The 19,921-nt window shown below is 42.7% G+C and overlaps 1 protein-coding gene across 2 annotated transcripts in view; it reads right to left on the bottom strand.

Annotated features, from left to right (window-relative positions):
- OSBPL10 (oxysterol binding protein like 10) overlaps nucleotides 1-19,921 on the bottom strand; it is a 365,516-nt gene that overhangs the window by 11,065 nt on the left and 334,530 nt on the right. For both annotated transcript variants that reach the window (XM_033930109.1, XM_033930110.1), the window contains exons 9-10: nucleotides 3,288-3,474; nucleotides 2,588-2,770 (exon numbers count right to left, since the gene is read on the bottom strand). In XM_033930109.1, the coding sequence (XP_033786000.1) occupies nucleotides 2,588-2,770; nucleotides 3,288-3,474 (370 nt within the window). Of the gene's footprint in view, nucleotides 1-2,587; nucleotides 2,771-3,287; nucleotides 3,475-19,921 lie in introns of those variants that run through there.

Genomic DNA, 19,921 nt, shown 5'->3' with positions numbered 1-19,921 from the left:
AGAACAGGCAAGGTCCAAGGCTGAGGAGGTCTGGCAAGCGACTGGCAGAGGAGCCAGTGGCAACTGGCAGAGAGATCGGAAATTGCACCAGAAGCTACCAGAGGAGCCCAGGGAAGCAGCCTGCTAGACCCGAGTGAACATTGGCCAAAAGTCTGGCAAGCAACCAGCAGAGAGACCGGTAACGACCAGTGGAGTTCAGTAGCACAGAATGTTTCTACTCTTTGGGTTTCTGCCAGGTACTAGTGACCTGGATTGGCCACCGTGAGGATGGGCTACTGGGCTAGATGAACCATTGGTCTGACCGAGTAAGGCTATTCTTATGTTCTTAAGGTAATGGCACTGGTAGCTCCCAGAAGACCCAGAGGGCCAATGAAGAGTTGTGAGAGGACTGGAAGACTATGGAGTCCAGGGTCAGGGAGTACCCAAAGATGAACAAGAGGGTATGGAGGAACCTGGTCAGCAGATTTCAGAATGTGTGAATAAAGTGTTGATTTGTTGTTTTAACTTTTGTGTTTATTCCAACAGAGCCTAGGGGAGGTGTGTGACAGGTGTTGACTAGTGCTGCCCAATTTCAGATTCGAATCAATTCACTGATTCACTTTGGGTGAATCAATTTGTTTCTAAAAAAAATCAGCCTCCCGATTCGGTGACCAACCCTCCTCCCCCGTGACTTCAGGTCTCCTAAAGCAGGAGCACATGTGCTGCTGCTCCTGCTTTAGGGGGCAAGGGGGAAGGGTCAGTCGGGAAATGCTGCGGTGTTCTCCGGCTTCCCCCTGGCCTCCCGCTCTTACCTTCAGATAATATAGCAGCCTGCAGAGAGGATCGCCAGTGCTGCAATGATCCTTGCAGGCTGTCATCGTCCTCAGCAGCATCTTCCCTCTGCCGATATCTTGCCCCTGATGTCAGAGGAGTGGTGGGAGCACAGCAGAGGGAATGTGCTGCAGAGGCTGATGGCAGCCTGCAAGGATCGCTACAGCACTGGCGATCCTCTCTGCAGGCTGCAGTATTATCTGAAAATAAGAGCGGGAGGCCAGGGGGGAAGCCGGAGGACTCTGCAAAGAAGGGGGGAACATACAAGCTTTTGGGGAGGCCAGGCCTTCAGGGGGGCAGGGAGGACGCTGCAAAGAAGGTGGGAACATGCAGGCCTTCGGTGGGGGGCAGGCCTTCGGGGGGGGGACAGGCCTTCAGGGGAGGTAGACCCTGGTGTAGAAGTACACAGAGGGAGAGAGGGAAGATGGGGTTCAAAGAGATGTGCATATACCGGACTGGGGAAGAGAGGGGAAGAAATAATGGGTCTAAAAATATAGGAAAAGGAAAGAGGTGTTGGACAATGAGATTTAGGGAGGGAAGGAACAGAAAGGGAGAGAAGTTGGACACAAAGGATGGTGTGGACGGGGGGATAGAGATACTGGATAGGAGGGTAGTTGGGAAGAGAAAGGGAGAGCTGGTAGACCCAGGGATGGTGGAGAAGGGAAGGATGCTGGATGAAAGGATAGTTGAAAAAAGGAGAGATGGTGGGGGTCCATCGCTGCAGCTGCGGAGATGGAGATAAAAAAAAAGGAAAGATGCCAGACCTCTGGGGGTGGGAAGGGAAATGGAAGGGGAGGACAGAGATGGAAGATGAATGGTTAGCATGGAAAAAGAAGAAAATGACAAAGGGGCAAGCAAGTTTGTCTCAGAGCCTGGGACCAACATGATTTGAATAATGACCAGACAACAAAAGTTAGAAAAAATAATTTTATTTTCTGTTTTGTGATTACAATATGTCAGATTTGAAATGTGTATCCTGCCAGAGCTGGTGTTAGACCGCGAACGTGAGCTAGGATTTAACAGAAAGAGGAAAAATCTTTCTTGTTTATTTTGTTTACAACACAGTGCAAGTGTGGGTAGGAGAGGGCAAAGGGGGTGAAGAGGCTATAAAATAAACCCACCAGGATGTTTGAAAAAAACACCCAATTGGGCAGGAAAATTGAATCAAATCTAAAAATCAATTCAATAGGCTGAATCAAATTGAAATTTTTTTCCTGAATCTGGCAGCACTAGTATTGACACTTCAGCCCGATCACATGATCACAGTGGTGGATGCCTGGAAAGACTTCCTGTTGGACACGGTGAAGATAAGGACTATAACTGAATTCAAGACAGGGTAGGAAAAGCATGCGGGATCTCTTAAAGGGAGGAAGCAATAGTAGATGGTATTGATGGACAGACTGAATAGGCCATATGGCCTTTATCTACTTTAATGTTCTATGTTTCAATTTATTTATTGGGATTTATTAACTGCCTTTTCATGAAGAGACTCACCCAAAGCAGTTCATAATACACTGAATAATAATCAGGTATTTTTCCTATCTGTCCTATCTGGTATTTGGGGCAATGGCAAATTAAGTGACTTGCCCAGAGTTAGAAGGAGCAGGCTAGGATTGAACTCGCAACCTCAGAGTGCTGAGTAGCTCTAACCACTAGGCCACACTCCCCTCCCCTTATATGCCTTGCAGACACCATTATTGCTATACCATAAGACCCATCCACAATAATGTGTCTGACCAAATCCACATATAAAAATATTTCATGGATACTCTCCTACCGGGATTCATAGGGTCCTTGTTTTTCTAGAGGCCTTATCTTCTTTTTGGTAACAGGGAGCTTTGAAGTCTCAATCACTTTGGTTTCTCCATTACTGTAGGTAAATTCTAGCATGCCATTCCACTCCCCTTGTGCTTTACAGACTATAGTGCCAGAGGGGTTGTGTTTCACTTCTGCCGTAACTCTAAATAAAATTGGACAAACAGAAAAAAAAAAAAATCAAGTAAGTACAAGCAAATATATACATATATTCCCCAAAAGTAACACTTATCAACACTTTTTCTATAAATGTAAAGTATTACCCACCAAACCTGAAAGGACCTGCACAAATTTTAATGTGGTTCCAAGGGCCAGAAAAAAAAGCACATGGAGGGCCAGGTTCTGGCCCCAGGTTAGACCAGCCTGATCTAGACTGATTATATTATAAGGTCAATGAAGCAGGTAATGCCCTTACAGATCTCTGTACAGTGCTGCATATGTGGTAGCACTTTCTAAATGTTGATTAATAGGAGTAAATAGTCCTTTGTCCCATGTCAATATTACAAGAAAGGAAAATGTGGATCCAAAGATTATGTAAGCCACCATTATTCTTGTTTTCAAACATATGGCCCTGCTGTAGAGCAAATATCACACCTAAAACATTCAGTTTATTTTATTTCAATTATTTATGAATAATAATGAATATATAAGAATCCACATACCTGTGGACTTTTCCTCCATAAAAAGGTTTAGTATGGAATGTGACAGTGGCTGAGTAGCCAGTCTTGGCACAGTTAATACTGACTTTGCCTCCAAGCTCCACCCATGGGACGGTGAGTATGGAGCGTGCATAGGCACTGGGCAATGTAAAAACATACTCCTCGCCATGTTCCAGTAAGTGAAGGACCCCTGGGAGAAAACAGTAGGAGAAACGCCCAGTAAGGTGCTGATTTGCTATTTTTCAACTCAATGATTAATGATCACACTATGTAACATGACTTTTGTTCCGGGGCAGTAAGGACCAGATTCTACAAGTGGCACCGTTATTGGTGGCCGCCAACAAAACAGCTGCCGATTGCGTGACAATCACGCAATGGCCCCGTTTGTAGAATTGCATTTACAGTATGTGAAAGGTAGGTGCCAAAACAAAGGAAAATACTGCAGAAATGATGTGCAAGGCATAAAAGTGTTATCTTTATTGAAGAAGATTCAATATAGCATTCCAAAAAAATGGTCCTCTTGTGTGAGCACACGGGACCCAATAGAAAGGTAGGTGCCACAAATATAGGCCATGGTTTTAAAAGCCTACATTTCCAGCACCTACCTTCCACGAGAATCGCATCTAAAGAGGTACCTAAGGACACCTAAGGCCACTTCCAATGTTAACCACACCTCCAGTGGCTGTAGGCGCCCTTAGGCACCTTTTTAATTGGGATAAAGGTAGCGTTTAGGAGGCATCAAAGGGCGCCTCCATTTCTTTAACATTTTTTAAAATGGATTTTGATCAGCGCAATAAATTACTGTGCTGATTGAACCAATTAAAATGATGGTTAGGCAGTGGTAGGGCACCATTTATAGAATTTGCTCCTAAGTATAACTTCCTAATTACTCATGCCTAAATATTATAGAAAAAAATCTGTTATCTCCATAAAACTTTGCTTCTGTGACCAGGATAGTCAAATTTTGCAATTTACCTATTTAAAATGTGAAAACACCGAATTTTTTTTTTTTTAATTCTTTATTTATATTTTAAACATTTGACAAACTTTATTAGTTAAATAAAGAAAAAATACAATGCAAACAGAAATGTCCTAGAAGCATTAAAACTTCTTACACAAATTAAACAATGATATGATAAATCATAAAGTATAGTTAGTCCTCAATATATGGAGGCAGAGCTGAAATTAGACTGAAATAATTAACAGGTAATCATTTAACAAAGAAAATAAGATGAAGCTAGACGGCGCCAGAACATATCCTCACTGAGCTTATACTTGGATGCAACAGGTTCACGTATTAGTCACACATTGCCCTTTGGCAGAAATAAATCTAGATAGCTGTTGTGGCTCATAGAAAGCATACCGACATTCTTTATAGACCATAGCACATTTACAGGGGTATCTCAGGGCGAATGTTGCACCTAATTGCAATGCCTGGGGTCTCAAAATAAGAAATTGTTTCCTTCTCTTCTGTGTCAAACGAGATACGTCAGGATACATTCCTACAACATTTGACATAAAGGGAACATCTTTATATTTGAAAAAAAAGTTTTACCATCCAATCCCCATCTGAGTCTATAGCAAACTGTACCAGCAACATAGCTGTAACCTGGACTTCAGTATCTGACCTCTCTAGGAAATTAGTTAAATCCAAACTATCAGCAGATAAATTCTGCTGGTTGGGATTTTGAGATTTAACTCTCCTAGGCAAATAATACATTTTTGAGAGAGGTAGATATGAAGTTTCGGGTACCTTCAAAACTTCAGTTAAATACCTCTTAAACATATCATGTGCTGATACAGGGACTACTTTGGGGAAATTTATAATCCGAACATTACATTTCTTGGTGGCATTTTCCAGCATTTCTAGCTTGAAATAAAGGTTCCCACGGTCTTTAACCCAAGCTAAAGCCTGTGTTTCGACAACTTTTAATCTGGTCTCATGTTCATCCTCCTTACTTTCCAAACATACTTTATTCTTTATATCCAAATTTTCTGAAAGAACTGTCATATAGCGTGAGGAAAGTTGCTGGATTTGAGTTCCCAGAGAGAATTGCAATCTTGATATTGCCTTCCATAGCGTTTCCATATTGAATACCTATGGCCTTTGCATAGGTGTAACCTCGTTTCCCGAGCCCACTGTAAAAGGTAAAGTACTTGTAGGCACAGCAGCAATCACTTCAATCATTGGGGAAACTCCAGTAGCCTGTTGCATTCCACTCTCCGATTGCAGTGATTGTGATGATGCCTCCCATATCCCCGTCCAGAGCCGTTTCCTGCACTCTGCTGGGTCAGAAAGGGAGCGTCCCAGGCCAGTTCCACCTCCCTCTGCTTTTCTGTTGCCTCAGGGTGAATTGGAGGACTCTGCTCCTCTGGAGATAAAGTGGCGCCCTCAAAGGAGAAATCACACGCCTCAACCTGCATGTCTCTCCCTGCCGAAGATCCCTCCGGTTCCTGCATTTGGGCGCCTCGCTTAACGTAGGCATCTATTGGGCCAGTCGCTGAAATAGATTCCTCTAGGAAACCCCAGATCTTTGATTTTCTTTTAACCATAAAGGCAAAATCGGATATATTTCGACAGAAACTCCAACGGTGTCTCCGTGTCAGCAATCAAGCCTCCATCTTTGGTAAGCCAAAACACTGAATTTTCATCTTTTCATTTTTATAAAGTCTTAAAAAGCAACATATGAATCACAATTAACATGTATTTATATTGACGTTATACAAAAATGACCACAGAAAATTTAGAAGTGAGAAGTTTTTTTGAGATTTGCAATTATATTGTAAGTTACTTTCACGAATCAGCCCCTAGATGTAGTCTCCCATCATGTTCTCATTATATTGTCCTTGGTGGTGGCGTTCGAAGTCAAGTATATCCTGGTGGAAGCACTTACCTTGTTCCTCTGAGTACGCTCCCATGTTCTTCTTGAATGTCTCAAGATGAGCATCAAGGACATGGACTTTGACAGACATCCTACAGCTCATTTTACTATAATCCTTCACCAGATTCTCAAGTAACTCCACATAGTTTTCAGCCTTGTGATTGCCCAGGAAGCCCCAAACCACTGCAACAAAGCTGTTCCAAGTCGCTTCCTGCTTCGTAGTTAGCTTCTTGGGAAATTCCTTGCACTCCAGGATTTTCTTTATCTGTGGTCTGGCAAAGACACCAGCTTTGACCTTTGTTTCAGACAGATTAGGGAAGATATCTTGAAGTACTTGAAGGCTGCTGAACCCTTATCTAGAGCTCTGACAATTTGTTTCATTAGGTCCAGTTTGATGTGCAATGGTGGCATCAGCACCTTCCAGGGGTCCACCAGTAGTTTCCATTTGATGTTGTTTCTCCCCACAGAGAACTTGCTTGGCTGTGGCCTGTCCCACCTTTGTGTTCCTGCTATCTCAAAGGCAGAGATAGCAGGATAACTTGGTAAAACCGCTTTGGAGATCCATTAGGAATGCTACCATTTTGAAGTTTCCGATGACCTCCCAGCCATACTCATCATACTTCAAGGCATCTAATAAAGTCTTGATGCTATTGGAATTCTCTTTGAGGTGTACTGAGTGAGCCAGTGGAAAAGATGGGTACTTGTTTCCGTTATGGAGCAGCATGGCTTTGATGTCCCTGGATGAGCTGTCAATGAAGAGACACCAATGTGCTCTTTTGGGTTACAGACGATTCCAGTTGCCTCAAACAGACTGGTCACATTGTGGCAGAAGCAGAGACAATCTTGATGGGTGATGAAGGTGGGAAAAAGCTTAGTGACTCTTCCTCTATCTGTGACTTGCACACTCTCATTCAACAAGTTCCACTGTTTGAGCCTAGATGTCAAAAGCTCAGCATTTACTCTGATCAAGTCGTTGAGATGTTTTTTGTTTGGATAGTATGAGTTTCTCTCATCAGCTGCACCCCTGATATTGTAAACTGGATCTACATCATCTCTCTCACTCTCTGACTGACTGCTCTCTTATGAAGACTGCTGCTCTCTCTCTGGGGGGAGCTCAGCGCAATGTGGCACCGGGGTGATGGATGAAGGAATGTCCAGATATGTGATTGCAGATTGACGTTAGCTTGTCAGTTTGACGTTAGGAAGGATCCACCATACAGCAGTAGCAGTTGCTTGAGTGATCAGTAGGTTCCTGCCAAATTCTTGGGATAGAAAACTTCATGGCTCTCTTTTCCCCCCTGTTACCATCCTGTAGAAGAACAAAATAAAATTGTGGTAATGAAAACTATAAATTTATTTCACCTATGACTAATGTGTATGAGATTCTTGCAACATATGTCATATATGATACATTTTCAAATAACATTAAACATTTTAAAATTTAAATATTTTTTAAAATTAAACATTCTATGAAATTTTATAGCAGAAAATCCCACCATCCTATTAAGAAACAAAATTGTCTTACCTTCCAGAATTTTTTGGGCAGTGCTTGCATGTGACATGAGGTGCCCAAGGTTTGTTTTAATCCTCATCAGGCATGACAAAATATGCCTTGTAGGCATCACACATTTTAGCAGATGCTTCTATGGAATATTTTTTCCCTCTTGTCTTGATAAATTGGCCACATACATAGCAAAATGCATCTGCTTGATGTTTGCGCCTTAGTAAAAAGGCTCCTAAGTTTACTCAGCTTGGAATCAATCTGGAATGTTCTGCAAAAAAGGTAAATTTTCAAAATATCAATTTCCTGGTCAGAAAAGCAAAGTTTGAAGGGAATGATAGCCATTTTCTATACTTTTGTGGCATAGGCAATTAAGAAAGAACACTTATTACCCAGGAACAAACCCTCCCCCCCATAAAACTTTGATACATAGTGTTAATAGAAGATAGCCAAATGCTGCCATAGAAAATCTTGACTGGTGGAAAGTATCTAGTAACCTGCTTCTCATGGTACAAACAGAAACTGTTAATGAGCAGAGCATCTCGCATGTACTCTAGATGCTTATATGTTATACCAAAGCAGAAAAGGCAATGTTGAATGTTGTTGTTAGGTGCCATCGACTTGTGCTCGAGTCCTAGTGACTTGATGAATTGTGGATCTAAAAAGAAATCTGTTTTGTGTTAGTCTGAAAAGGTCCTCCAGCGTCATCCCCATGGTTGTTTTCAATTTGTCCAGCCATTTGATTGCAGGTTGCGCTCTTCGCTTGGTTCCTTCAATCTTCCCAAACATGATGTCTTTCTCCGGTGATCTCTCTCTTCTGATGGTGTGACCAAAATAAGACAGTCTTAACTTCATCATTTGGGCTTCAAGTGAGATAGCCGCTTTGATCTCTTCCAAAATCAATTTGTTAGTTCTTCTGGCTGCTCATGGCATGCCTAATATCCTTCTCTAGCACCAAAGCTCAAATGAGTCAATATTATTTCTGTCTTGTTTCCATAGTGTCCAGTTTTCACATCCATAAATGACCACTGGGAAAATGAATGCATGGAGAAGTCTGATCTTCATTTGTAGTGTTACCTCCTTGCCTTTTAATACATTGTCGAGAGCCTTCATTGAAGAGTGACCAAGTGCTATTCTGCAAAGTATTTTCTCCCTGCTAGTTGCTTCTTTGTTTACAAAAGAGCCGAGAAGATAAAATAGAATTTGTAAAGGATTTCAATCGCCTTCAAGCTCAAAATCTTCATCATTTTCCATGTTCATGATCTTTGTCTTTTTTTATGTTCAGTTCTAAACCCATGTTATAACTTTTGGCTTTGACTTTTCTCAGTACATAAGAACATAAGAAATGGCTTCGCCGGATCAGACTCTAGGTCCATCTAGTCCGGCGACCCGCACCCGCAGAGGCCAAGCCAGGTGTTCCCTGCTGAGAAACCTTGTTTACTCGTATCCCCCAATGTGATTTGCAAGAAGGTGTGCATCCAACTTGCTCTTGAATCCCAGAATGCTGGTCTCCATCACGACCTCCTCAGGGAGAGCGTTCCAAGCGTCCACCACTCGTTGTGCGAAACAGAACTTCCTAATATTTGTCCTGGGCCTGGTGCCCCTCAGTTCCAGTCCATGACCTCTTGTCCGAGTCACATTTGGCAATGTGAATATAGCATGTCTTCTTTGTTGCTGGTAATGAGCATTGTATCATCTGCATAGCGAAGGTTGTTTATATTTCGGCCATCAACTTTGAAATGTTGAATGTATGCAAGTTAAAAATCCACAAACAAAGAATAAATTACAAGTCTACTCATCCCATCTTGTTAGAACTTGTGAATATGACACAATAAAACATGATTAAAAATAAGAATGGACAAAAAAGAGAAAAGAACTGTCACTTTGTAAGAATAAGGGAGAAAATACTTCAGACTTCCATTTGCTTGAAAAAGAAAAGGCCTGGTTCTACAACAGTGGTCTCAAACTCGTGGCCCACCAGGTACTATTTTGAGGCCTTCGGTATGTTTATCATAATCACAAAAGTAAAATAAAACAGTTTCTTGGTCATATGTCTCTTTAGCTATAAATTACAATATTATTATTAAGACTTAGCCAAAAAGAAAGATTTATAAATTATAAAGAGTTTTACCTCATGCAAAATTGTCATTTCTTTAATAAGACATTAACTATTTTTTCTGAGGCCCTCCAAGTACCTACAAATCCAAAATGTGGCCCTGCAAAGGGTTTGAGTTTGAGACCACTGTTCTACATAGTAGACTACTGGGTCAAAAATACAGTTAAGAAAGTTTCAAATGAAATCTTAAAAAAAAAAAAAAATTAATCCAACTTACACCCTGTAAAGTGCAGCTGCTTAACAGTAATTGACATGGATCTCCCAGAGTTCAGATAGACAGAAGTCTTTCTGAGCATCAAGGTATTCTTACATGTGTTTTACTTTCACGGTTCTTTCAGTCAATTGCAAAGTTTAAAGGTCAGCTCCCCTTAGGAGACAAAAAGGACTGTGTGCCATATTTATCCTGTTGTCTAAGGAAAGCCCTTTTACAGGTAAGCCACTAGAGACTTTTTCTTTTTTTGTCAACAAGCAGGGGGAAATTAGCCATGGTAGTTGGAAATCTCATGGCTGGCTGTCTTACATTTGTTGGAAAGTCCAGTTTTGGTGGAGTGTCTCAGATGAACCAGAGACTGAACTAATTAAGTATTGAACAATTGTGGACCAAAGCCAATGTTCTTCCCTGATGTGTTGTCCAGACAGAAACGAGACATAAAAGGCTACTCTGCAAATCTCTTCTACTGATGCTGAACAAAGATGGGTGACCCAGGATGTCACTGTCTTCACTTGGAAAGGTTTCACCTGGCCTGAAGCAGTTCTGTGGTAACAATACACTATGTAGTCTACCAGCCGGTTGGATAGACTGGGTCCGACATTGAACTGCATTGAATATCCATGGCAAAGGTTGGTGACACACTTAGGCCCTCTTTTACACAGGTGCGCTAAGCATTTTAGCGCATGTTTAGCGCACGTTAAATTAATGCATGCGCTAACCGCTAAGGCATCCATAGGATAACATACACGCGTTAGCGTTTAGCGCATGCTAATATTTATCGCACGCTAAAAAGCAAAGCGCACCTTAGTAAAAGAGGGAGCTATTTGGCTAAGCTGATTTTCATCAACTGGCCGGTTAAGGCTCATGTAAAAGACGATTTCTGTCTGACGTAAGGTGGTAAGCTATTTCAGAGGGAGAGGGAATTGTGACACAACAAATAGAATGATGGATCGTGTCTAATCTGATCTGTTTGAATGATGGTATCGCTAGTTAAGTTCAAATGACAGGAGCAAATGGCCTTGGGGATGGGGGGGGGGGGAGTAAAAGAAATGATTACACAAGATGAAAAGAAAAGCATAACACTAAAGTAAACTATGGTACTTTGTATGTTTAAGTGCTTTTAAAATGAGCCCCTATATGAACTAGGGCCAAAATCCTGTAGAGGATCCTAAGTGTAATAGGCAGCCAATATTATTCCTCTTTCAGCAACAATGTTATGTGATCAATTTTTATTTTTTTTTAGCAAAAATGATTCATTTTACCATGGTGTTTTGAATCAGGTTTTGGAGCAGGTGTAAATTTGTGGAATGGACATTTGCAAGTTATTTTGGCTACATCTGAAAGCCCATTCTATAAAAGGTACGTAAACAGCTTTACAGAATAGGAATTCTTTTGGACTTCTCACATAGGAATCCTATAATATAATTACCCCCATGTGAAAAATACTAAGGGCTCCTTTTACTAAGCTACGCTAACGGTTTTATGCGTGCTACGAGTTAACACCTCCATAGAGCTGGCGCTAGTATTTTTTGTGTAGCGTGGGGTTAGCGCGCGCTAAAAACGCTAGCGCAGCTTAGTAAAAGGAGCCCTAAGTACCAAAGCAAAGCACAACAATCCCACCCAATACACCGTAAATTTATATTATGCTCCTATTAGTCACAGTTTCTATAAGTGCCATACATGCAGATGTACCTATATTCAACCTGGCAGCAATATTTTTTTACACTTTACTAGAAAACGAGCAGAAATGCTTCATCAATATTTTCTAAAACAAAATTCCTCTCTATTTTACAGCTGCTTCCTTAGAGCAGTAGTTCTCAAACCTGTCCTGGGGGACCACCAGCCAGTTGAATTTTTAGAATATCCCTAATGACCATGAAGGAGACAGATTTGCAAGCCTGCCACTTCCATTACCTGCATTATACACTACCACTGTGAAGATTCCAGCTCTAAACATGACATTAATACCATGGAAAAGGAGATCAATATCGTCAGCATGGTCTGTCCAGTAAGGCTGCAACTTCTTTCATTATTTTTACACATTTACACAGAATTTACAATTAGTAAATTATAAGAAAGAAAAATTATAGAATTCAAAAAGAAAAAGGACACAACAATACTTCTCACATCAATGGGGAAGGGGGGGGGGGGAGAGAGAAATCACAGAACAAAGAAACTCAGTCCAACATTGAGAACCTAGCCTATAAATTTGCTTATTAGGTCGGTCATAATTCCACCCAGAAGAGAAAACAAATTGACCTGAAGTATTCTTATTTTGAAGAAATAATTCCAACTGAAAAAGCTAAAAAATAAACTTTCCAGTGTGGCCTACAAGACACTGACATGGGAATACTAGAAAAAAAGGTTCCCCCTGCTCTTGAACTCAATCTTTAAGCTGAAGGAAGAGAATCCTCCTGAGTTAGGTAGATGTAGCCACATTGGAGAACAGGGACACACTCTAACTTAAAAAGGAAACATGCTTATTTTTGAAGAAACTCCTACGCAATAAGGGGTAGATATTCAAAAGGCTTTAACTGGGTGGGAAAGCAGAGCACACATATTTCTGCTCTGTTTTCATAAATAAAAAGACTGGGGGTAGGACTACAGGAAACAAACACACATGGGAATGGATGTGTGGTACCGGAAAAGATTCTCAGAAGACTGTGTGTGTGAGAAACTAAACTAAAAATAGACAAAGCGATGGGATCTGATGGGATACATCCGAGGGTACTTGAGGAACTCAGAGAGGTTCCAGTGGCTCCATTGTCTTATCTTTTCAATGCTTCCTTAGAGTCTGGTGTGGCCCTGGAGGACTGGAGAAGGGCAGATATGGTCCCTCTGCACAAGAGAGGAAGCAAGGAGGAGGCAACTATAGACCAGTCTCAAACCTTCACTTCATCTCCAAGTTGATCATTTTAACAGTCAATTAAAAAATAAATTCTGTTTTAGACTATTTTACATTTCCCCTGAATCATTTTTAATAATGAAATACTTAGGATTTTATTTTTATTCAGCGGTGATTTTTTTTTTTTTCGTGTTCAGCGTGACAAACACATGAACATCATCTCTCAGTGTGTCACAACAGAAGAAAGATTGAGAACCATTCGTGTAGAGCAGGGGTAGGCAATTCCGGTCCTTGAGAGCCACAGGCAGGTCAGATTTTCAGGCTATCCACAATGAATATGCATGAGATGGATTTGCATGCACTACCTCCTTGAGTTGCAAATCTATCTCTTGCATATTTATTGTGAACATCCTGAAAATCTGACCTGCCTGTGGCTCTCGAAGACTGGAATTGCCTACCCCTAGTCTAGAGCAGTGTTTCTCAACTTGGTCCTGGAGCACCCCCTTGCCAGTTGGGTTTTCAGAATATCCGTAATTAATATGAATGAAAGAAATTTGCATATCATGGAGGCAGTATATGCAGATCAAATTTATGCATATTCATTGTGGATATCCTGAAAACCTAATTGGCAAGGGACTGAGTTGAGAAACACTGGTCTAGAGCAGTATTCTTCAACCACCGGTCTGCAGACTGGTGCTGGTCTGCAGAAAATTCCTGCAGGGCCATGCAAGACTGACAAGATCGACAAGCTGAAATTTCCTGCCGGTCCGCGCAGGGCCGGCGAGATCATGGGGAGCCTCCAACAGTGGCTTTCTCCCCTCCCAGCAGCTCTCAGTACTTACCAGCACAGTGATTCACTTCAGCAACTTCCTCTTTCCTCAGAGATGGCGCGACCTAAAGGACCCAAGGCTGCCTTAGTGAATCGCTGCGCTGGAAAGTACCGAGAACTGCTGGGAGGGGAGAAAGCCACTGTTGGAGGCTGGGAAGCTGCTGAACAAAGGAAAACAAAGGGTCAGCTGCTACTGGGGAGGAGAGATGCTGCTGGGAGGAGAGGAGGGAAAGGAGGCTGGGAAGCTGCTGGACAAGGGAAAATAATGGGACAGCTGCTACTGGACCTGGAGGGAAGGAGAAGGAGAGATGCTGCTGGGAGGGTAGGAGGGAAAGGGAAGGGAAGAGAGTTACTGCTGGACAGCGGAGGAGGGAAGGGAGAAGGAAAAAAGGAAGGAAACAGCTGGCAGGGAGATTAGAGGAGGAGAAGGAGTCAGGGAGGAATGGAAAGATCAGATGAGGGAAAGGGAAGAGACAGGAATGAGAAGGGGAAGGGGGTCAGCAGAAAGGGACAAAAATGCTAGATCTGGTGTAGGAGAGATAAAAATGAAGAGAGCAGTGAAGCTGGAATGAATCATGTAAAAAGGAGAGAGGGGCACAGGCTGGATGGAAAGAAGAGAGGGGCATAAAAAGAAGACAGATATCATATGGAAGGGGAAGAGGGCAGACAGTGGATGGAAGGGGAAGATGCTGGATTGAAGAGACAGAGAGGGCAGACGCTGGAAGGAAGAGAGTAAAAAGAAGATGAAAGCAGAAACCAGAGACAACAATAGGTAGAAAAAAATAATTTTATTTCTATTTTGTGATTAGAATATATCAGATTTGAAATATATATCCTAATAGAACTGGTGTTAGACATAACTGAAGACTGCAAAGCCCAGGCAGTGCCTCTTTAGCTTCCAGCTGGTTTCGGGCTCTCTCTGACCAGGGGACAGTTGCCCTAGTTGTACTCCCCTAACACTATTCCTGTCATGTGTGACTGCGGTATTCTGTCAACATGATATTTCTGTGTAGCATTCTGTAATAATTTGGTTTATTCAGTTTTCTTGATAGTAGAGGGGATATATGTGAAGGGGAGGGGAGACAGGGGTTTTGGTGATCTTTGCTCTGTATTATTTGTATTTATAAAATGACAAATGTACAGAATATTGTTTCTTTTTATACTTTAATAAAATACATTCAATATAAAATCATAATTGAGACTTGTGTGGATGGGATCAGATGGTTTGCGGAGATGGTGTGGATATGGGGTTTTTACATTTCAGTCTTAGTAGTTTGCCGGTCCACAAAATAATTATTTTATTTCCGCCGGTCTTTAGGTGTAAAAAGGTTGAAGAACACTGGTCTAGAGCAGTGTTTTTCAACCTTTTTTGGGCAAAGGCACACTTGTTTCATGAAAAAAATCACGAGGCACACCACAATTAGAAAAAGTTAAAAAATTTAACTGTGCCTATATTTACTATATATAAATATATAGGAATCAAATAAACACAAAGAAAGTATTTTATAATGCTGCCACCGCCACTGGGGAATAGGCTGCCACTGCCGCCATCGGGAACAGGCCGGCACCGAGTTCTCCCTGCTTCTCTTCCCCGCAGGGCCGACCAACTCTCGCCACCCGTCGTCAATTCTAACATCGGAGAGGACGTTCTAGGCCAGCCAGGCAGCGATTGGCTGGCCCAGAACGTCCTCTCCGACGTCAGAATTGACGCGAGTGGCGAGAGTTGGCCGGCCCCACAGGGAAAAGCAGGGAGAACTTGGCGCCGGCCTGTTCCCGATGGCGGCGGTGGCACTCAAGTGGCTAAAGAGCCGCAGTTTGCCGGCCTAGGGACAACACTGGAGGGTGGCCAGCTGTGCACCCCCTTGGGATGTAAACCTGGGGTGGGGCAGACCGCCCCCCCCCACCCTGGTATGCTACTATCTGTACCTCACTCCCTCCCTATGACCAAAAATTCTCCTTTCTTCTATTCCCCGTGTACACTACCATCTCTTTCCCTCCCTTCCTCTCTCCAAAGTCCATGCCTTCTGTGTCCAAACACTCATTCCCTCCCCCACCTCAGCATCTCTTTCCCTCCCTTCCTCTCTCCCAAGTCCATTTCTTCTGTGTCCAAAAACGCATTCCCTCCCCCACCTCAGCATCTCTTTCCCTCCCTTCCTCTCTCCCAAGTCCATTTCTTGTGTCCAAAAACGCATTCCCTCCCCCACCTCAGCATCTCTTTCCCTCCCTTCCTCTCTCCCAAGTCCATGCCTTCTGTGTCCAAAAACCCATTCCCTCCCCCACCTCAGCATCTCTTTCCCTCCCTTCCTCTCTCCCAAGTCCATTTCTTCTGTGTCCAAAAACGCATTCCCTCCCCCACCTCAGCATCTCTTTCCCTCCCTTCCTCTCTCCCAAGTCCATGCCTTCTGTGTCCAAAAACCCATTCCCTCCCCCACCTCAGCATCTCTTTCCCTCCCTTCCTCTCTCCCAAGTTCATGCCTTGTGTCCAAAACGCACTCCCCCTCCCCCCTTTTGTGTTCCGTGTTTGCCTCCCAGCCCATCTTTGCAACTTTCTCAGCAAAACGAAGCTCAAGCCGCGAGGCTTGTCTTCTGCTTCCTGCCTGCCCTGCCGCGCACAAATAGCCGAACGGAAGTATTCTCCGACGTCAGCGCTGACGTCGGAGGGCAGGCTTTGCTTAAGCCCTCCCTCCGACGTCAGCGCTGACATCGGGGAACGCTTGCGATCGGCTATATGTTAGCTGCAGGGCAGGCAGGAACAGAAGACGAGCCTCGCGGCTCGAGATGTATTGAACTCCGCGGGTCCCCCGTCCAGCTCTCTCCCGTCCACGTGGGGCGGACCGCCCCTCTCCCTAGACTGGTGGTACTGCCCTGATGGCGGCCCTGACCGTACGGCACACCAGGCAACATCTCGCGGCACACTAGTGTGCCGCGGAACAGCGGTTGAAAAACACTGGTCTAGAGGACAAAGTTAAGAAGATCCTACAAAGATTAAGCTCAAAGGGATTTCAAAATACATTCAACAGAATGGACCAGAGGGCTTAAAAAATTCATGAAAGATAAATAGTTTAAAATCAGCAGAGGTATCCTTATAGTAAAGACAAAAATACAAGAATTGTCTGCTATGAATTTAATTAAATCATGCTCAAATGAGGTATTTATGTTGAAGAACAGACTGGATATATTCTTGGTTACTAAAAGTTTATCAGACTTAGAAATATACCAGTATCTCTCAAACTGTGTGCCACGGCACAATGGTGTGCCCCAAAGAGATTCTGGGTGTGCCACGAGAGATTCCAGAATTTTACTTTATTTTTAAACATTCCCTTCATCAGCATACACTAGAACAGATTATATGTACGTTGTGTACACAAGACTCTCTCAATATTATGAGCATCTGCGTGTGTAAGGATACAGCCGCCCAGACAAGCATCATTCTTTGATGTGATTGGTCCTTGAAAACTAACGGCAATTAATTTTATTTTTATTTTTTATGCAGTAGTTATCCTAACTTGAGCAACAAATCAGTCAAGTCTTTGTTACTGTTTAGATCTTCTTATCTTTGCAAACTTGGATTTTAAGCTCTGACAGAAATCAAATCAAGAAAAAGAGAAGGACTGCAGATGGTGGATGATGAAATGTGTGTTTGCTTATTGACTACTGAGCCACGTTTTGAGTTAATTTGCACTCAAAAACAAGCTCATTCATCGCATTGATTAGCAATTCTATTCAATCTACTTTAGTTTCATCGTTGTCACAATTACCCATACATAACTTAAAGCAGTGATTCCCAACCCTGTCCTGGAGGAACACCAGGCCAATCGGGTTTTCAGGCTAGCCCTAATGAATATGCATGAGAGAGATTTGCATATGATGGAAGTGATAGGCATGCAAATTTGCTTCATGCATATTCATTAGGGCTAGCCTGAAAACCCGATTGGCCTGGTGTTCCTCCAGGACAAGGTTGGGAACCACTGACTTAAAGAACTTTAAATAAATAATCCTCAAATTTAATTTTTTGTTGGTTTTTGCAATTTTATAATTCCAATTATAATGTGCTGCGAAAATCATTTTCTCCGTTTGGTGTGCCAGAGCTAAAAAAGTTTAGGAGACACAAAAATATACTGTACAACGAACAGAATCCACAAGTTAGATACTTAGAATGTTCAATAAACTGAACATGAACATATTTTTATTGTAAGTTATATTACCATATCAAATGATGTCTTAACAATCCTTTGCTTTTACCTCTACACTACAAAATCAAAGAGATCGGTATATCTTTGGTTCAGATATTTTCTCTGTATAGGAGGAGCCCTTGAGCATCGTAGAAGGATTAAAGTAGATCTGCACTGAGATATATTGTAGGATAGCTTATAAAATGTCTGACTGTATATCTTGAAAACCTTATAAGAACATAAGAATTGCTGCTGCTGGGTCAAACCAGTGGTCCATCATGCCCAGCAGTCCGCTCACGCAGCGGCCCTTAGGGCAAAGACCAGTGCCCTAACTGAGACTAGCCTTTCCTGTGTACGTTCTGGTTCAGCAGGAACTTGTCTGACTTTGGCTTGAATCCCTGGAGGGTGTTTTCCCCTATAACAGACTCCAGAAGAACGTTCCAGTTTTTTACCACTCTCTGGGTAAAGAAGAACTTCCTTACATTTGCACGGAATCTATCTCCTTTTAACTAGACAGTGCCCTCTCATTCTCTCTACCTTGGAGAGGGTGAACAACCTGTCTTTGTCTACTAAGTCTATTCCCTTCAGTATCTTGAACGTTTTGATCATGTCCCCTCTCAGTCTCCTCTTTTCAAAGGAGAAGAGGCCCAGTTTTTCTAATCTCTCGCTGTACGGCAACTCCTCCAGCCCCTTAACCATTTTAGTCGCTCTTCTCTGGACCCTTTCGAGTAGTACTGTGTCCTTCTTCATGTACGGCGACCATTGCTGGACACAGTATTCCAGGTGAGGGAGTACCCTGGCCTGGTACAGCGGCATGATAACCTTCTCCGATCTGTTTGTGATCCCCTTCTTAATCATTCCTAACATTCGGTTTGCCCTTTTCGCCGCCGCCGCTGTGCATTAACAGACGTCTTCATCGACTTGTGGACCAGTACTCCCAAGTCTCTTTCCTGGGGGTCTCTCCAAGTACTGCACCAGACATCCTGTATTCATGTATAAGATTTTTGTTACCGACATGCATCACCTTACACTTAACCACGTTAAACCTCATTTGCCATGTCGCGGCTCATTTCTTGAGCGTGTTTATGTCACGTTACAGGTCTTCGCAGTCCTCCTGTGTCTTTACCACTCTGAATAACTTCGTATCATCTGCAAATTTTATCACCTTGTTACCGACATGGCCTCCACTTTCCCATGAAGTCGGAGGCACAGCAACTGCCAAGAAATTTCTATCCCTCCGCAGCATTTGCCTCTGGTCACAGAAGCCCACTAAACTCTGCTCTTGTCCCTTCTCACTGTCTCTGCTTGGCCCCTCTCACCTTTTGCTGCATCTTTTATGCTCAGCCACAGAGGCTGACAAGTTTCAAGTTTATTGAAAGATTTTTTTAAACCGCTTATTCAGGTTTCTAAGCGGTGTATCTTTTATAGACATAACTTTTGTACTTTTTCACTGAAAGGGTGGTTGATCGCTGGAATAGTCTTCCACTTCAGGTTATTGAGGCCAGCAGCGTGCCTGATTTTAAGGCCAAATGGGATAGACACGTGGGATCTATTCACAGAGAAAGGTAGGGGAGGGTCATTGGGGTGGGCAGACTAGATGGGTCGTGGCCCTTATCTGCCGTCTATTTCTATGTTTCTATGTGTACAATATAAAATTACGTAAAAACACATAAAAACAAGGGATACTAAATAACATGAATTATAAGTAAAAGCTCTGATAAAATGTACGGACCTACTTCAAACAATAGGGTAGAGGGGAAGAACTACAATTATTATAGAAACAATTTTCTTTAGTTTTGTCCTTAAAAAGACAGTTGTTATCCAAAGGCGTCTTGGAACAAGAATGTTTTTAACTGCACTTTGAATTGTTTTAAATCGGGTTCACTACGTAAGTGGTTAGGTAGTGAATTCCATAATGTAGGGGAGGTAATGGCAAAGTTATTAGAGCGCAACGTATTAATTGATTTCACTCCAATAACTTTGCCGTTACCGCCACTGCATGTTTCTTCTGTCAGACCCAGCTGCAACTACCCCCCCTGCAGGGCTAGGGGGGATCACAGAAGAAACTGCCCAGTGGTAAG

Source organism: Geotrypetes seraphini, chromosome 2, assembly GCF_902459505.1.
Source record: "Geotrypetes seraphini chromosome 2, aGeoSer1.1, whole genome shotgun sequence".
NCBI lineage: Eukaryota > Metazoa > Chordata > Amphibia > Gymnophiona > Dermophiidae > Geotrypetes > Geotrypetes seraphini.
Note: the sequence above shows the minus strand (reverse complement) of the source record. Positions and strands in the feature narration are given on the sequence as shown.